Source organism: Acanthochromis polyacanthus, chromosome 19 (genome assembly GCF_021347895.1).
Source record: "Acanthochromis polyacanthus isolate Apoly-LR-REF ecotype Palm Island chromosome 19, KAUST_Apoly_ChrSc, whole genome shotgun sequence".
Taxonomy (NCBI): Eukaryota; Metazoa; Chordata; class Actinopteri; family Pomacentridae; genus Acanthochromis; species Acanthochromis polyacanthus.
This window is the reverse complement of record NC_067131.1, coordinates 5,051,984-5,070,582: the sequence shown is the minus strand read 5'-3', so window position 1 is coordinate 5,070,582 and position 18,599 is coordinate 5,051,984. Positions and strand designations below refer to the sequence as shown.

Genomic DNA, 18,599 nt, shown 5'->3' with positions numbered 1-18,599 from the left:
CATTTTCAACGTTTTTGGGATATTTGTGAACATTTTTCTGGAAAAAAAGTTTAAAAAATGTTTAAGAACATTCACACAAAAAATCAACCAAAGTCCTGCGAATTTTGCTGGATTTTGGTTGATTTTTTGTTGTGAATTTTCTTAAAGAAAATATTAGAAGTTTCACTGATATATATGTAATCATTTTAGATATTTTTAGGATTTTGCTGGAAGATTTTTGCTCATTTTTTGAAAATATTTAAAAGAATTTTCTTGCCAAATTTGGGGGATTTTTAAGCGAAACTTTGAAGAAATTATTGGAATTTTCTTCCTGAAGGTTTTTGCAAATTTTCAGAAATTTGGGGAATTTTTTTGCTGAATTCTTGGATTATTTTTCAGACAAGGAAACAATATTTTATGGTCCCTGTGAATGAAGACAACAGGAGGGTTAACAAACAACAGCGGATAGCAAAAATCTAAGAATATTTCCCTGCACACAGCTGTGAAAACGCCTTAAAAAAACTGAGCCACTCGAGGTGAGGAGCGTCTCCGTGCCTCCTATCACAGCTGGCAGCGACACAAATCCCCTCTATTTCCTCTCCAATTTAATCTTAAAGCTTCGCTCTCACCACGTCGCTATGTGAAAGGTGAGTAGGTGACGAGACTTTTGTGTTCAGGACACGCTTTAAGGAGCCGTTGCATCCTCGTATTGTTCTGGATTTTGATTCATTAGACGTCGGAGCGTTTCATTCTGCCTCCGTATCCGTTGGAAATGGACTATTGTTTTAAAACTGATCGTAAATAACGGAGGTGAATGGAATTTAAGGCATTGCAGGTGCTTCAGACTGTATTTATTACAGGTGTCAGAAGTGAATGAGTGAAATAAACCAACACTCAGTCCTGTTTTTGTTATTAGTGCACCAACAAAATGTTAATTTAAGAAATAAATGAGCGGCTATTTCTGATAAGTCACACTAGAAAAAAAAACCAACGTCCTAATATTTCTATCAGAGGACATTCTGGCACTAATACGTTACTGTGACGGTGTGCTGTTGGATTCTAGTGTGATTTATTCCCCTCTATCACATTTCACACACACTAATAGGAAGCAACAGTAACTGATATCCACGACAGACTAATTCCTAAATGCAACATTAGCAGCAAAATCAACAGGCCAAAGGAAACGTCGTAGATTTAAACCGAGTCTTAATGTGTAAATATTCACCCTGACATAGTAAGTCCACGTCCAGCACTTTTGAAACGTTCATATTTCATTGAGAGAGTTTGTTTAAGATTGGTAGAATTTCAGCCTGAGGAAAGAAAGACGAGGATTTATGCAGCAAGAACTGATTTATATATGAATTAACTACTAGAAAATGATAAATACTGGACGTTCACTACAGTTTAAAAGTTAGAAATGTCCTTATTTTTGAAAGAAAAGCAATGAAGATGACATTACATGAATGATAAATCCAGTGCAGACATTGTTAATGTGGTAAATGACTGTTCTAGCTGGAAACGTTTAATGGAATATCTCCATAGGGGTACAGAGGAACATTTCCAGCAACCATCACTCCTGTGTTCTAATGCTACATTGTGTTAGCTAATTGATGATTAGAAAATCTTTGTGCAGTTATGCTAGCACATGGATAAAAGTGTGAGTTTTCATGGAAAACATGGAACTGTCTGGATGACCAAAAACTTTTGAACAGTAGTGTGTGTCGATTTGCATTTCTGCCTCTGAAAAGGGTTGAAATTAGTGTCTGCAGTGTCCTTTAAAGCCACAAATGCAGCAGATGTGCTCAAGACTGGAATCTGACCTTTTGGCATTTTGCACAACTGTATAAAGATTATGATCCTGTAGGAAGTGGAATTTGGTGGAAAAAGCAAAGAGAGATGATAAAAATTCAGTTTTAAAAGCACGAAGAAGCAGTGAAGAAAAGCTGAGCAGACCAGCAGTAACTGTAGCCTCTGAAGCTGAATTAACTACCTTTAAATAGTAAATTTACCGTTCATTTAGCTAAAGAAAAGACATTTAAACTGCTTCATTAGCTCAAATGACTCATCGTTTTGCATGTAGTGTGGTTTCTGTGCACCCTGTTGGTGGAGTATTTGACGAATAACTCCCAAAAAGTAAAACTTTAAGATTTTAGAACTTCAAACGCTGTTTCCTGAAATCCACTCCTTCTGTAGACCGCGACTGGACAGAATCCTGCAAACGTTGGTGCAGATTTTCAGTTTTCTAAGCTCCCTCTACTATGTTAACAACAACTAGACAGCAAAAGATTCACATTAACACTCTACTTAAAGGGAAGTTCCAGGGTAGTCTGGCATTTAAAACATCATAAAAGCACAAACTGTTCCTGTTGTAAACGGTTTTGTGTGTGTAAAATAATAGGAAATGAGGAGTTTGCAGTAAATACTGGGTGTACGAATGAAAAAATTAAAGTTGTAAAGTGTTTTTCTGCATTTTCTAAACAAGTGTGTTTAATCTTAATCTTAATTTTTTTTTTATTTGAATCTTCTTTGCATCATCTTCACTCCTCAAACATGCAGTTCTGAGATATTTTATGGATTTTAATCAACTTTTTTCAACATTTTCTGCTGTTTTATAGACCAAACAACTATTTGATATTTATTAGTTAATCAGTTTTAGTAACTTTTTAATAAAAAAATGTCTAAATTCTCTGATTCCAGCATCTTACATGTGTCAGTTAACTGTAAATCTTTGGTGTTTTGGGCAAAACAATACATTTCTTGTGTTGTGATCGACATTTTTCACCATTTTCTGACTTTTTATTGACCAAAAAACGTATCAATTTGTCAAATATTGGATCTACTGATAACTGGGGACAAAACAGGGTGAAAATAAAAAGTTTATGACACTCAAACAAGTAATTTAATGTTTATTAACATATCTATCACCAACTTAACTCCTCCTATTAACCATGTGTTAGTTTCTATAAGACTTAATAATGCACAATAATACTAACAGTATGCTATTAACTGCTACAAACGATTGACAGGAAAGTGTATTTAGAGCATCATTTGCAGTCATATGTTAATTATGCAAACATAACTCTGGTTGTAAATGGTTATTAATGATCTACAGCACCGATGTGAGCAGCAGACATGAGTCTAATTGAAGGAGGAGGTGGGGGAGCGCCTCCCTCCGTTTTTACCTTATTCTAACCTCCACTCGCTGCCCTGAAAACATGCCAGACCACGTCTGGTAAAATCACTTTCCTGTGAGCCCACTTCTTACATTCTTATCCATTGACATTTTCCTGTCGTTAAGCCGTAACACAATCTCCCACTGAGTGCATGCAACATGTCTGACCGCTGCATCAGCTCTGGGTTTTCAGAGCTTCAGTCCTCGACCAGCCTCTACAACAGAGCATATATTAGGAAAAAGTCCTGCAGTAGAGGCTAGAACAGAGCATATATTAGGAAAAAGTCCTGCAGTAGAGGCTAGAACAGAGTATATATTAGGAAAAAGTCCTGCACTAGAGGCTAGAACAGAGTATATATTAGGAAAAAGTCCTGCAGTAGAGGCTAGAACAGAGCATATATTAGGAAAAAGTCCTGCACTAGAGGCTAGAACAGAGTATATATTAGGAAAAAGTCCTGCATTAGAGGCTACAACAGAGCATATATTAGGAAAAAGTCCTGCAGTAGAGGCTAGAACAGAGCATATATTAGGAAAAAGTCCTGCAGTAGAGGCTAGAACAGAGCATATATTAGGAAAAAGTCCTGCATTAGAGGCTAGAACAGAGCATATATTAGGAAAAAGTCCTGCAGTAGAGGCTAGAACAGAGCATATATTAGGAAAAAGTCCTGCATTAGAGGCTAGAACAGAGCATATATTAGGAAAAAGTCCTGCAGTAGAGGCTAGAACAGAGTATATATTAGGAAAAAGTCCTGCATTAGAGGCTAGAACAGAGCATATATTAGGAAAAAGTCCTGCAGTAGAGGCTAGAATAGAGCATATATTAGGAAAAAGTCCTGCAGTAGAGGCTACAACAGAGCATATATGAGGAAAAAGTCCTGCAGTAGAGGCTACAACAGAGCATATATTAGGAAAAAGTCCTGCAGTAGAGGCTAGAACAGAGTATATATTAGGAAAAAGTCCTGCAGTAGAGGCTAGAACAGAGTATATATTAGGAAAAAGTCCTGCACTAGAGGCTAGAACAGAGTATATATTAGGAAAAAGTCCTGCACTAGAGGCTAGAACAGAGCATATATTAGGAAAAAGTCCTGCATTAGAGGCTAGAATAGAGCATATATTAGGAAAAAGTCCTGCAGTAGAGGCTACAACAGAGCATATATTAGGAAAAAGTCCTGCAGTAGAGGCTACAACAGAGCATATATGAGGAAAAAGCCCTGCAGTAGAGGCTAGAACAGAGCATATATTAGGAAAAAGTCCTGCATTAGAGGCTACAACAGAGCATATATGAGGAAAAAGCCCTGCAGTAGAGGCTAGAACAGAGCATATATTAGGAAAAAGTCCTGCAGTAGAGGCTACAACAGAGCATATATGAGGAAAAAGCCCTGCAGTAGAGGCTAGAACAGAGCATATATTAGGAAAAAGTCCTGCATTAGAGGCTACAACAGAGCATATATGAGGAAAAAGCCCTGCAGTAGAGGCTAGAACAGAGCATATATTAGGAAAAAGTCTTGCATTAGAGGCTAGAACAGAGTATATATTAGGAAAAAGTCCTGCAGTAGAGGCTAGAACAGAGCATATATTAGGAAAAAGTCCTGCAGTAGAGGCTACAACAGAGCATATATTAGGAAAAAGTCCTCCACTAGAGGCTAGAACAGAGCATATATTAGGAAAAAGTCCTGCATTAGAGGCTACAACAGAGCATATATGAGGAAAAAGCCCTGCAGTAGAGGCTAGAACAGAGCATATATTAGGAAAAAGTCCTGCATTAGAGGCTACAACAGAGCATATATGAGGAAAAAGCCCTGCAGTAGAGGCTAGAACAGAGCATATATTAGGAAAAAGTCCTGCATTACAGGCTAGAACAGAGTATATATTAGGAAAAAGTCCTGCAGTAGAGGCTACAACAGAGCATATATGAGGAAAAAGCCCTGCAGTAGAGGCTAGAACAGAGCATATATTAGGAAAAAGTCCTGCATTAGAGGCTAGAACAGAGTATATATTAGGAAAAAGTCCTGCAGTAGAGGCTAGAATAGAGCATATATTAGGAAAAAGTCCTGCAGTAGAGGCTAGAACAGAGCATATATTAGGAAAAAGTCCTGCAGTAGAGGCTAGAATAGAGCATATATTAGGAAAAAGCCCTGCAGTAGAGGCTAGAACAGAGCATATATTAGGAAAAAGTCCTGCAGTAGAGGCTACAACAGAGTATATATTAGGAAAAAGTCCTGCAGTAGAGGCTAGAACAGAGTATATATTAGGAAAAAGTCCTGCAGTAGAGGCTAGAACAGAGTATATATTAGGAAAAAGTCCTGCATTAGAGGCTAGAACAGAGCATATATTAGGAAAAAGTCCTGCAGTAGAGGCTAGAACAGAGTATATATGAGGAAAAAGTCCTGCAGTAGAGGCTAGAACAGAGTATATATTAGGAAAAAGTCCTGCAGTAGAGGCTACAACAGAGTATATATTAGGAAAAAGTCCTGCAGTAGAGGCTACAACAGAGTATATATTAGGAAAAAGTCCTGCAGTAGAGGCTAGAACAGAGCATATATTAGGAAAAAGTCCTGCAGTAGAGGCTAGAACAGAGCATATATTAGGAAAAAGTCCTGCAGTAGAAGAGCATATATTAGGAAAAAGTCCTGCAGTAGAGGCTAGAACAGAGCATATATTAGGAAAAAGTCCTGCAGTAGAGGCTAGAACAGAGCATATATTAGGAAAAAGTCCTGCAGTAGATGAGCATATATTAGGAAAAAGTCCTGCAGTAGAGGCTAGAACAGAGCATATATTAGGAAAAAGTCCTGCAGTAGAGGCTAGAACAGAGCATATATTAGGAAAAAGTCCTGCAGTAGAGGCTAGAACAGAGCATATATTAGGAAAAAGTCCTGCAGTAGAGGCTAGAACAGAGCATATATTAGGAAAAAGTCCTGCAGTAGAGGCTAGAACAGAGCATATATTAGGAAAAAGTCCTGCAGTAGAAGAGCATATATTAGGAAAAAGTCCTGCAGTAGAGGCTAGAACAGAGTATATATTAGGAAAAAGTCCTGCACTAGAGGCTACAACAGAGTATATATTAGGAAAAAGTCATGCAGGCTTCCACGCGACAGAAGCTGGGCTGATATGGAAATTTGCTGTTTCAAACCATCTGATTTCGACTTTAATCCAAAGATTGACCAACATGAGACTGTGTGATATTGAAAGAAGTGATGGAATAAACATCCTTCATTCTACTGTTATTATTATTATCATGGAACCCTCCATTAACCTCAGTGTGTTTTCAATCAGAGCAGCAGCGACTCATCGATTACGTGTCAACTTTGGAAGTAATCACCACCTGTTTTGAATATGAATCAGTTTTAGTAACATTTTAAGAAAGAAAAGGGTCTAAATTCTCTGATTCCAGCATCTTAAATGTGAATATTCTCTAATTTCTTTCCATCTCTTGGACAATTAGCTGGAAGTCTTTAGTGTTGTGGATGAAACAAGACATTTCTTTGGTTTTGATTGACAATTTTCACCATTTTCTCGACCAAACAACTAATCAGTTTCTATTAATTAATCAGTTTTAGCAACTTTTTAAGAAAAAAAACATCTAAATTTCCTGATTCCAGCTTCTTTAATGTGAATATTTTCTGATTTCTTTCCTCCTCTATGATGCTAAACTGAACATTGTTGGTGTTTTTTCTGGCTTTGTTGACATTTTTCACCATTTTCTGACATTTTATAAACCAAACAACTCATCGATTTATGTTAATTAATCAGTTTTAGTTAGTTTTTAAGAAAAAAAGTTGAAATTCTCTGATTGCAGCTTCGTTAAATGTGAATATTTTCCATTTTTTTCCATCTGTATGTCAGTTAACTGTACAAAACAAGACATTTCTTCAGCTTTTATTTACATTTTACACCATTTTATTGACCAAACAGGTTATTGCTTAATCAAGAAAACAATTGACAGCAGTTGAAATGATGGATTTTATCATAATTTTGAGCAAACAGTGACATTAAACAGTTAAATTTCACTACAAAATAACATATTTACACTAAATATGAGTTTATAACACTTGTTTAAACATTTTAGCATCAATTAACAGGTTTGTCAATAACTTAGTTCCTACTATGAGGATATAAACGGTTAATAATGCACAATAATGCAGTATCTTTTATCAAAATAAATTTGCATGAAAGTGTATTTAGAACAAAGCTGTGACTCTATTTTTTCACATACATTTCTCATCACTTGAAATGTTCTTATATCTCGTTACAGGTTCATTATTTAGTGTTTCAGTCTAATATTAAACATTTCTTAACTGGTAACTGCCTAAATATGCTAAATAAAGGGGTATTTACATAAAAATAAGGCACATTATGAAGCGTTTAGCCTAATATTCAACATCTATGAACCAATAACTGCTTAAATAGGCTAAAAAATGTGTGTTCAAGTACATTAAGGTGCATTATTTAGCAGTATAGTTTGATATTAAGCATTTATTAACTGATAACAGCCTAAATATGCTAAGTAAAGGAGAATTTAAATAACTGAAGCTGCATTATTTAGTGTGACAGTCTAATATTAAACCTTTATTTAACTGATTACTGCCTAAAGCTGCTAAAAAAGGTAAATTTAAGTCCATTAAGGCACATTATTGTGTTGTATTTTGTATATTACGCATTTATTAACTGGTAACTGCCTAACGATGCTAAATAAATGTGTTTAAATGCACTTTAACCAATAAAGCATCTTAATTTGATGTGAAAGTCCGCCTCACACGCACAAATTAGGCGATCAGTCGCTCGTGTAATTTTCTCCTGGGGTTTTTGCATTAAAGCTTTTTACGGCGGCTTTAATTCAGCAGAGAGGCACCAAATGCTGCTCGTGTTGGGGGCCCTGCTGGGACCAGAAGCCTCCTGCCTGCAGGTTTACGGCCTCTGGCTGAGCAGGATATTTATTGGGGGCTGTTTAGTGGAACCTGCCAGGTGTTGGGTCGAACTAAACCTGTTGGACACAGATCCAGACCAGAGAAACCACAAACAGCACACACTCCTGCTCACATCTGGACCGGGTCCTGCAGCCCAGTCCACATTCTGGCCCGCCGCTCTGGCAAACAGCGAGCAGAACTTCTCACTTTGACAAATTAGAACCATTTTCTAGAGATTACATCAGCTGCTGGTGTCGCTACCAATGCTCGATTATTACCCAAAAGGCTTCACTGCTGAGGAGGAACTAAATCCGCCTGTTTTCTCATGGTTTTATCCTGGTTAATAGTATATTATCCACCATTTTCTGACTTCTTATACACCAAACAACTCATCGATTTAGGTTTATTAATCAGTTTTAGTAACTTTTGAAGAAAAAAGTCTAAATTCTCTGACTTCAGCGTCTTCAATGTAAATATTTTCTTGTTTCTTTGCTTCTGCGTGACATTTACTTAAATATTGTTGGTGTTGTGGATGCAACAAGACTTTTTTTGGGCTTTGATCGCCATTTTTCTCCATTTTCTGACTCATTCGAGACCAAACAACTCATCTATTTATATTAATTAATCAATTTTCATAACTTTTTAAGGCAAAAACGTCTAAATTCTCTGATTCCAGCTTCTTTAATGTGAATATTTTCTGGTTTCTTTCCTCCTCTATGACAGTAAGCTGAAAATCTTTAGTGTTGTGGACAAAATAAGACATTTCTTGTGTTTTGATCGACGTTTTTCTCCATTTTCGGTCATTTTATAGACCAATCAACTCATTAATTTATATTAATTAATCGGTTTTAGTAACTTTTTTAGAAAAACACTTTGAAATTCTCTGATTCCAGCTTCTTAAATGTGAATATTTTCAGGGTTTTTTTCCATATCTTTGACAGTAAACTGGAAGTCTTTAGTGTTGTGGATGAAACAAGACATTTCTTGGGTTTGTATTGAAAAATCGTTGGTGTTTTGGACAGAATAAGATGTTTTTTTCTGGCTTTGTTGACACTTTATGGGCCAAACAACTCATCAATCTATGCTAATTAATCAGTTTTAGTAACTTTTTCAGGAAAAAAACATCTAAATTCTATGATTTCAGGTTCTTTAATGTGAATATTTTCTGGTTTCTTTCCTCTTCTATGATAGTAAACTGGAAGTCTTTAGTGTTGTTGACGAAACGACATTTCTCGTGTTTTGATCGCCATTTTTCACCATTTTCTGACATTTTCTAGACCAAACAAATCTTGGAGTAATCAAGAAAACAATTAACAATGCTGGTAAATGAGGTTCAAACTTTTTACTACTATAAATCCTCGCAATTAGATAATCCCCGGTTTGTTCACGCGATCCGTTTTAGCAGCGGAACGGATGTCAGATTAAGCGCTGGAGGCTTTTAACTGATATTCATAGAGATATCTCCGTTCCCTGCTGATGTATTCGCTGTCACGTCCAGATGAGTTCTTGTGAATCTCCGGTGGGAAATCTCCTGACATTCGGCCACGGATCCCTCGGACCTGGACACGTCCGTACCTTTGTTCTTTTGTTGGAGGCTTTAACGATGTTCCGCCGCATTCCTCCGCTAACTCGGTCCCTCTGTTTCTGGTCTGGTGGCCCCTGAGCTCCACCGGTGCACCAGGAAAGCTGCACATGTTGGCGCGCAAATAAGTCAAACACGCCGCAGAAAATGCATGCGTTCGGTCCTGCAGGTGAGCATGAGGCCTGGTCGGGGTGGTCTCTTTTTAAAGCGCTGGTTTTAGTGTTTACTATATGAGGGGCCTCCCACTAAAGAGCCTTTGGAGTGTCGGTTTGTTGGGCTTTAAATTGTGTTTAACCCTCCTGTTGTCTTCATTTACGGGCTTCAAGAAATATTGTTTCCTTGTCTGAAAAAAATCCATAAATTCAGCAAAAAAAATTCCTCAAATTTCTGGAAATTTGCAAAAACGTCACGTAGAAAATTCCAATAATTCCTTCAAAGTTTCCCTGAAAAGTTTTATTTAAAAAAAATCTCCCAAAATTGGCAAGAAAATTACTGTAAATATTTTTTAAAAATGAGTAAAAATCTTCCCAAAAAAATCCTAAAACATCTGAAGTGACTACATATATATCAGTAAAACTTCTAATGTTTTATTTAAGAACATTCACCAAAAAATCAACCAAAATCCAGCGAATGTTGGTTGATTTTTTTTTGTGAACAACTTAAGAAACATTTTTTTTTAAAACGTTTCTTCTTTTCTACCAAAAAAATATTGTTTCCTTATCTGGAAAAAAATATAAAAATTTCCCAAATTTCAGAAAATTTGCAAAACCTTCAGAAAGAAAATTCCAATCATTCCTTTAAAGTTTCCCTTAAAAAAATTTTTTTATATGTCCTCATTTTTTTCCCAGATATACAAAAAAATAAGCTAAATAAATAAATAAAATAATAACAGTAATTTGTATATATATATATATAAAAACAAAAAGTCTAACTCAATAAAATTCTTGTAAATATTTTCAAAAAATTAATAAAAATCTTCAAAAAATATCCTAAAAATATCTAAAGTGATTACATATATATCAGTAAAACTTCTAATATTTCACTGGATTTTGGTTGATTTTTTTGTGAATTTTCTTAATAAACATTTTTAACATTTCTTTTTTTCCACCAAAAAATGTTCCAAAATGTTGAAAATGTGGACATCATAAGTTTCACTGTGAAAATGTATTTTTTTCCACATTTTTAAACTTTAAAACGGGTCAATTTTGACCCACAGAACAACACGAGGGTTAATAGCCAACTCGAGGCTGCTCATAAAATGACTGAATTAAACCGGATAAAAGGACACTGAAGGTCAAAGTGGGACAAATCGGACGGGTTTCAAGCGTCTCACGTCACCATGTGGACTGATTTTTGTCCCTCCAGATATCCAGGAGTCCAGCTTTAAGGTGGATTCCAGCTGTAAGGCCAGGAAGGAGCGCACGGCGTTCACCAAGGAGCAGCTGAGGGAGCTGGAGGCCGAGTTCACCCACCACAACTACCTGACCCGACTCCGCCGCTACGAGATCGCCGTCAACCTGGACCTCACCGAGAGACAGGTACGCCCACTTCCTGTCACACACGTCAGGAGAAAACCTGTCGATGTTGTCATTCATTTTTTGGTTGATTTTTCTGTGAACGTTCTTAAAGAAAATACTAGAAGTTTCACTGATATATACGGAATCACTTTAGATGTTGTTATGAATTTATTTTTGGAAGATTTTTACTCATTTTTTAAAAAAAATTTACAAGAATTTTCTTGCTAAATCTGGGGTATTTTTTAAAATAAAACTTTTAAAGGAAACTTTTAAGGAATCATTGGAATTTTCTTCCTGAAGGTTTTGCAAAATTTCAGATATTTGGGGAATTTTTTTGCAGAATTTTTGGATTTTTTTCAGACAAGGAAACAATATTTTTTGGTGCCTGTAAATGAAGACAACAGGAGGGTTAATGTTTTTGTTTTTTTGCGAATTTTGCTAGATTTTGGTTGATTTTTTTTATGTGAATGTTTTGAAAGAAACATTTTTTTCACCAAAAAATGTTCAGAGATTTCCCAAAAATGTTGAAAATGTGGACATCAGAAGCTTCACTGTGAAAATGTATTTTTTTCCACATTTTCAAAATTTAAAACAGGTCAATTTTGACCCGCAGGACGACACGAGGGTTAATAGTGATAATTTTGTATACATATGTATATAAAATAGAAAATAACAAAAAAGTAAACTGATGTTTTTTTGCAACAGTGCGTTTTCCAGGTTAAAGGGTTGAACATTAACCTGCTTTTTAAACCTCTTTTTAGTGGGTTAAACATGTCAGAGTTTTCCTTGAATCCAGATTATTGTCAACAATCTTTTATTCTACACCAAAAGATGAGACAGAAAATCACCCCACATAACTTAAACTTCTTCACATTTTCACGGTTCATAAGAGAGGAGGATGAAAAATGGAACAAAATCACAGAAATCCTCCAGCGGTCGTCACTCATCCGACAGTTTTCTAAAAGCGTCTCCTTCGATTTGACCACAACACTGATGCATAAACACGACTGCATTAGAGCTGCACTGAGCACTTTTTTCCACAGCACTTTTCATCCTGCGGTTCTCGACACGCAGCTCTAATGAGTGGGCGGCAGCTCCAGACTGGCTGAAATGGGCCGAACATGTGTGATGCTGCTGGATGGATCCCAGTCTGTCCCAGCTCCTCCTGATGAGGCCGAGCTGACCACACATGCTGCCGTCTGCCGCTAAAGCTGTTTCCCAGACCTCTAAACACTCGCACATCTCCACTCCCGACTCCCTCCGCTGCCTCTTCCAGCTCGTCCTACACGCTCTGGACGTCCGCCGTCCTTTCAGTCAGTCACGATGCTCCCGGACCCGCAGATTTACCTGAATCCCAGAGCTGACGGATGGGAGGAGGTGATGGCTGGGATGTGCACAAGTCGACCGAAGTTTACTGAAAAAATAAGAGCTGAAAAATGGAGGGGAATGACTGTAATAAATTAATGAATAAAGTTAAAATCTGAAATTGAAAAAAATAAGATCCAGTAGTCAAAAAACATGAGCTGAAAAATGAGAAAGATGCATAAATAAATAAATACTGTAAAACAATAAATGAGCAAATAAATGCGTAAATAAATAGCAAATAAATAAATAAAATAAAAATCTGAAACTAAAAAAAATAAGATCTAATACTAAACAAACATGATTTGTAAAATGGGGGGAAAAATACTTTTTAAAAAAACTAAAAAATCTGAAAATGATAAAAGTCTCGTGTAAATTCTGAAGACAAATCTGAAACTAAATAAATAAATTTAATTTAATTTAATAAAAATCTGAATAAATAACTAAACTAAAACAAAATCTGAAACTGAAAAAATAAGATCCAAGATGTGAAAAGTGAGGGGGGGGGGGGGGGGGGGTAAGTACTGTATAAATAAATAAATAAATGACTTAATGAATGACGAAATGAATACATAAAATGAAATCTGAAATTGAACAAATAACATCCAGTACCGAAAAAACATGACCTGAAAAATGTTTTTAAAAAATACTGTTAAAAGTAAGTAAATAAATAAACAAAAAACAACAGCAAAAATTGCAAAAACAAATCTGAAACTGAAAAATAAATAAAAATCTGAAAGTAAAAAAGGTCTCATGTAAACTATAAAGACAAATCTGAAACTGAATAAATAATAAATGAATGAAATAAAAATCTGAAGCTGAAAAAAGATAAATCAATAAGATTAAAATCTGAAACAGAAAAAAAGAGATAAATAAATAAAAATCTGAAACTGAAATAATGAGATCCGATACTTAGAATACTGAAATAGAATCCTCATCTAAGCTAAAAACTTTGATATCTCATCAAAATAAACCCAGAATCTGTAACAAAAGCTAAAAATTCTGCTCTGTTCAGCACAAGGTAGAAACCAGGAGTGACTCAGATGTTTCCAGCAGCACGGTTTAGAAACGGTGAACAGAGCAGGTTGTTGGAGACACATCCAGCACGGTGAAACATCTTTCTACAGTGTTATTGGTGCAGAGGAGTGAGAAAAAGTTTGTAGAAGTTGTAAAATATAAGTAGTAAAATCTGTACATTATGCAAAATCACTTTATTCCAGTATTGGTAACACCTATGGACACTTCATTACAGGATTTTTCCTTTTTTTTTGATAAATAATCAAAGAAATTCAACTTTTTTTCATAATTTATTGCATTTTAGGTGTATCTTACTGCACAAAGGTTCTTTCTCCTTCTAGTCATGAAAAGTTAACTGAAAAGTGAGTAAAAATGGGACACCAGCACAAGAAAACGACAAGAAACTGTTTGAAGTTGAGAGTTTTATGAATGAATTCTGTGGGAAAACAATGAATCTTCTCAATAAAAACCTTTTCTTAGTGACTTTGTCTTTATGTCTGAACACTTTCACATAGTTTTAATAGAATTATTATTATGCTGTTAGCATAAGGATGAGGCCAGAAATCATCTCTAATCCTAATAATGAGGACAAATCCATCATTATCTCACATCAACACTAATTTATCCGCCTAATTAACTACTTTTCTGAAGCTTTATTTAGCCTGTTGTTTATTTAGTGGCCATCCTCCTGCTATAAATACTCACTGCTGCACCAAAAGTGTATTAATACGCAGCTGAAAGTAGTCCCTAGTAAATGTTCTGCTTATTCCAGTCTATTGGTGGAGTATTTTCATTTTATACTACTTTATATTTACACTTTACTCCATTTTAGAGGGAAGTCTTCAACTTTCTACTCCTCTACATTTACCTGAAAGCTATTTTAAGATGCAGTTTGGAAATTTAACAGATTAAACTGGTGATTTCCAGCATTTTTTGGCTTCTGTGTCACATTTTAGTTGTTTAAAGTTCCACCAAATAGTGATTTTTTTCCACTCTAAACCTCTTACGTGGTTTCATTTCAGTAAAATCCGCCAGTATCTCAGCAAAAACCAAATAACTTCTTCTTTCGTGTCCGTTAATCATCGTATTTATTTATCCAGTTGCTTTTGTTCCTGCACAAAAGCAACTGGATCTAAAGTAGTTTAAACCTGCAGCATGAGTCACTATTAATAAAATAACAATCAGGCAGAAAAACAGCACTTTTACTGCAATATTTTAACTACATTTTGCTGCTGTGTGCTTTTACTTCAGTAGGGTTTTTCATGCACCTGTAATGGAGTATTTTTGCTGCACTACATTAGTACTTTTACTCACCATCTTCAGCTCCATTTACAGAAACGACTCATTTTTAAAACATGAAACTCTACATGAGATGAAGTGTGAAGTCTTTATTTTCTGGAGCTCTGACTGAACATTCCTGTTGCGCCTGTTTTTTTGTTTTTTTTCCTGCCAGCTTTTCTCTGTAATTTTCTCGACTCTCAGGAAGTGTTTTTGCAGCTATTTTTGGCCGGACAGTAAAGCTATGAGCTCATTTCTCAGCGCTGTGGTGATACAGATGAGCAGCGACTGCAGTAAAGTCACTTCCTGCGTAGGCCGGCTTCCTCATAGTTGACTTCTGCGACCCTCCGTCCATCCGATCCTCTCTGGCTGCGTTCGGAGCGACTCCAGAGCCAGACCTGGGAGCTCTGCGCTGACGATTCATGCTCCCTGCACGGCCAACGCAAACCGAGTGAATTTATGCACCGCGCTGGGAGATTTGTGGGGGATTATTTGTCTTTTTTTTTTGCTGACCAGGCAGTAAATTTTTCTCAAAAATTGCAAAACGGAGAGAAAAGCCACAGCGATCACGTTACCAGTTGAAATGCAGTGAGAAATTCTGCACTGAGAATGATACCCAGGGTAGAGTTTTTATTGTTTTAAGCAGAGTAGAACTGCAACTAGTGATTATTTATGGTTTATTGATTCATTTTGTGATCATTTTCTCAATGAACGGTCCAAAAAATGAAGGAACTTCCTGAAGGTTTTCAGTTTATTATCACAGAAGACAAAGGAAGCAAGCAAATATTCACATGTGACAGGCTACAATTAGTGAATTTTGGCTTAAAAATTTAAATTATGATTTATTATCCATAGATATATTAATTGATATAATAATTTTTGGATTTTCCCATATAGATGATGTTACCTTTAGGCCAAATTAGTTAAAAAAAATACAGATTAAATCTATTAGTGGCAGGTAAATCTCTGTAATTTACACTGTTATGGAGTTTTAAATGGTTTCTGTGGTGATATTCTCATGGTGGTCCACTGGTCGAGATGCATTTTATACTATTTGACAATGATTGGTTTGTCAGGGCTAAAATGGGAAGCAATCGTAGTGATGTAATATGGTGGTGCCAATGGAAAACCAAAATAAAACCATTTAATTCTTCATTTAAAACAGAAATTTAATGTTCAGATGAAGGATTAAGGTGTAATTTGTGTAATTACACTTGCTTACTAACGACCCCCTCTGGTACGGTGCTTATAATATACTAAAAGACGTTTAATGACCAAAATAAGAAGTAAAAACCATAGCTGAGCATTTCCACCTTGAACCTACAGTGAACTGATGACAGCCTCAAAAACACAGATTCAGACTTCCTGGGTTTCTGACATCACAAACTCAATGAACCAATCCTGTCAGAGTGGGACTTCCTGTATCATTGTTCAGGTTTAAGCATGGAGTAGCTTAAAGGGATGGTGGAGGACCTCATAGATCTGCACATACAGACTTACATCTGAAGAAAACAACCAAATATGTAACTTAGATACACTAAGATTAGATTTTAGATGGTTGATCGGTGACCAACAGTTATTCTCTAATGATTTCCGCTCTGAATTCGAAGTAGTTTCTTGGTGTTTCTTTGCTCCCGTCACATTTTCGCTCACTCTAGGCTCATTTTTAACTGTAATATAAAATCCTGAACCTCTATGGAAACAGAACAACCATGTCTTCTGTGATGTATGGCTCAGTTATAATGCCATAAATCATAAAGAAAAATGAAAGTTAAGTTGCTATGATTAGTCAATCTAGAAGTATGTTCATTTTTCCTGAGTGCCCACAGAATTCACCAAAGCTGGAAAAAAATGGCAGCTCCACATACTACAGATGTTTTACTATTTATCTTTTTACCACTGCGTTTAGTGAGGCATTTTTTACACTACTTTGCACATGAAGTCCAGAAACACGTTTCACCATGCTGAATGTATCTCCAACAACTTGCTCCTAAGCCATGCTGCATTTATTTTATTCATCCAGTAGCTTTGATTTTCTTCCTGTCTGCTCTGTGGAAACACTGCCTACCCAATTTTTACTGTTATTTTTGGTCATAGCTGAGTCAGTCATGGTTTCTCATCATTCTTCATTTCTTCACAGGTGGAAATAGTTTATTTTTTTAGCAAATTATTGAATGAGACATGTAGAATAATGGGGATTTAATGAAGCATAATGATTTTGATTTTAGATTTGTTCGTTTTTCTGGCTAAATGGCATGTCCCCAATGGGATGAATAGAGTATCTACCTACTGACCAACTGGCCGAATTACCTACCCTCCTACCTACATACCTATTTATCTACATGCCTACCAACCTACCTCCCAACCTCTCTATCGACCAACCAACATCTATCTATCCATCTGTCCATCCATCCATCCATCCATCCATCCATCCATCTTCAACTACCCCCAGAATTTGCTCAGATTCACGTCAACAATGTCTCCCTACTGATGACATTTCAAAGAACTACATGCGCTTCTTTGTGAAAGTCGTGTTCAACACTTCCTGTTTCTTGTCTGCAGGTCAAAGTTTGGTTCCAGAACCGGCGGATGAAGTGGAAGAGGGTGAAGGGAGGACAGTCGGCTTCGCCCAACGACCTGGAAAACGACGACATAGACTCAGCTGCCTCTCCCAGCTCTGAATGACGGAGGACTGTACAGGAAGAGAAAGATGCGACTGTTCAGTCGGACGTCACACCGGACGCTGATGAAACCTTATGTTCGTGGAAAGTTGGAACCAAATAATTCAGGAGACTCCCAGGAATTAAAAATCGTCCTTTTGCTGTTTTTCTGTTGTAAATAGTCAATTTCTGTCCATAACGAACTGCAGTTTTGATCAGTACTCAGCTTGAGAGGCCTCCACTGTTTGAATATTCCAGATTAAAGATGTAGGTTAGCGATAAGCGGCGGCAGCGATGACATGTCGGGCCGTGATGTGATTGTGTTTGAGTGCATCCCTTTTGGTTTCTAATAATGTAATCATGGCCTCTGACGCTTGACTACAACCACCTGGGAAAACTCAGACTGCACGACTGTTGCCAAGCCATAAGTGCCTCCGTTTTTTTTTTTTTGTCAGTTTCTTTTCCCTCGAATATAATTTTTTCTGCCTTTTTGTTTTTTTACTACTCTTTTTTTATACTATTTGAATGTTATTGATAAAACACAGATGTTGACTGTTTCTGCAAATAGAATAAATCATCTTCTGCAAAAATGGGAAACATACTTTGATAATTTCTTCCACCTGCAGCAGCTGAGTTACGGCCGGACAGTAGGTACAGTACATGAGTATTCTTGGCCGACACTTTTATCACGTGCGAACCTTCTGCTGGGAAATTATACGTCGACAGTTGCTCAGACCCAATAATTTCCGAGCAGCAGTTTGCTTTTGAAGTGACATCGAGGGGAATAAATGTGATTCAGAAATATTTTTCGATTCCAAAGATATGCCGGTCGTAGATCAGATGTGTCTGGATGGAAAACAACCAACTGATGGCAGCTTTGGTTAAAAACGTCACGTCTCTGCGCCGAAGCCAGAGAAATGACGTCCAGACACGTCAATGTTGAATCAATATCTTTAATGTGTGTGCAGGTTAAAAGAAGACTACAGGAAGAGCTTTCGGGCATTGTAATGATCTAGTTTGCTTTGCTTTTGGCCTGCATGAAAACTCCAGTTAGTTTTTGGGTGATGTTAGATTTTTAGTCACTGTTGGCTCATTTTTCACTGCAATATAAAGTCCTGAATGGAAACA

At 36.5% G+C, this 18,599-nt stretch overlaps 1 protein-coding gene across 2 annotated transcripts in view; it reads left to right on the top strand.

Moving 5' to 3' along the window:
* The window catches only part of meox1 (mesenchyme homeobox 1), a 114,442-nt gene extending 96,385 nt beyond the window's left edge, over nt 1-18,057 (top strand). For both annotated transcript variants that reach the window (XM_051939778.1, XM_022199280.2), the window contains 2 exons: nt 11,003-11,175; nt 17,374-18,057. In XM_051939778.1, the coding sequence (XP_051795738.1) occupies nt 11,003-11,175; nt 17,374-17,496 (296 nt within the window). In that variant the 3' untranslated portion in view covers nt 17,497-18,057. The remainder of the gene's footprint in view (nt 1-11,002; nt 11,176-17,373) is intronic.
* The last annotated feature ends 542 nt before the right edge of the window (nt 18,058-18,599 follow it).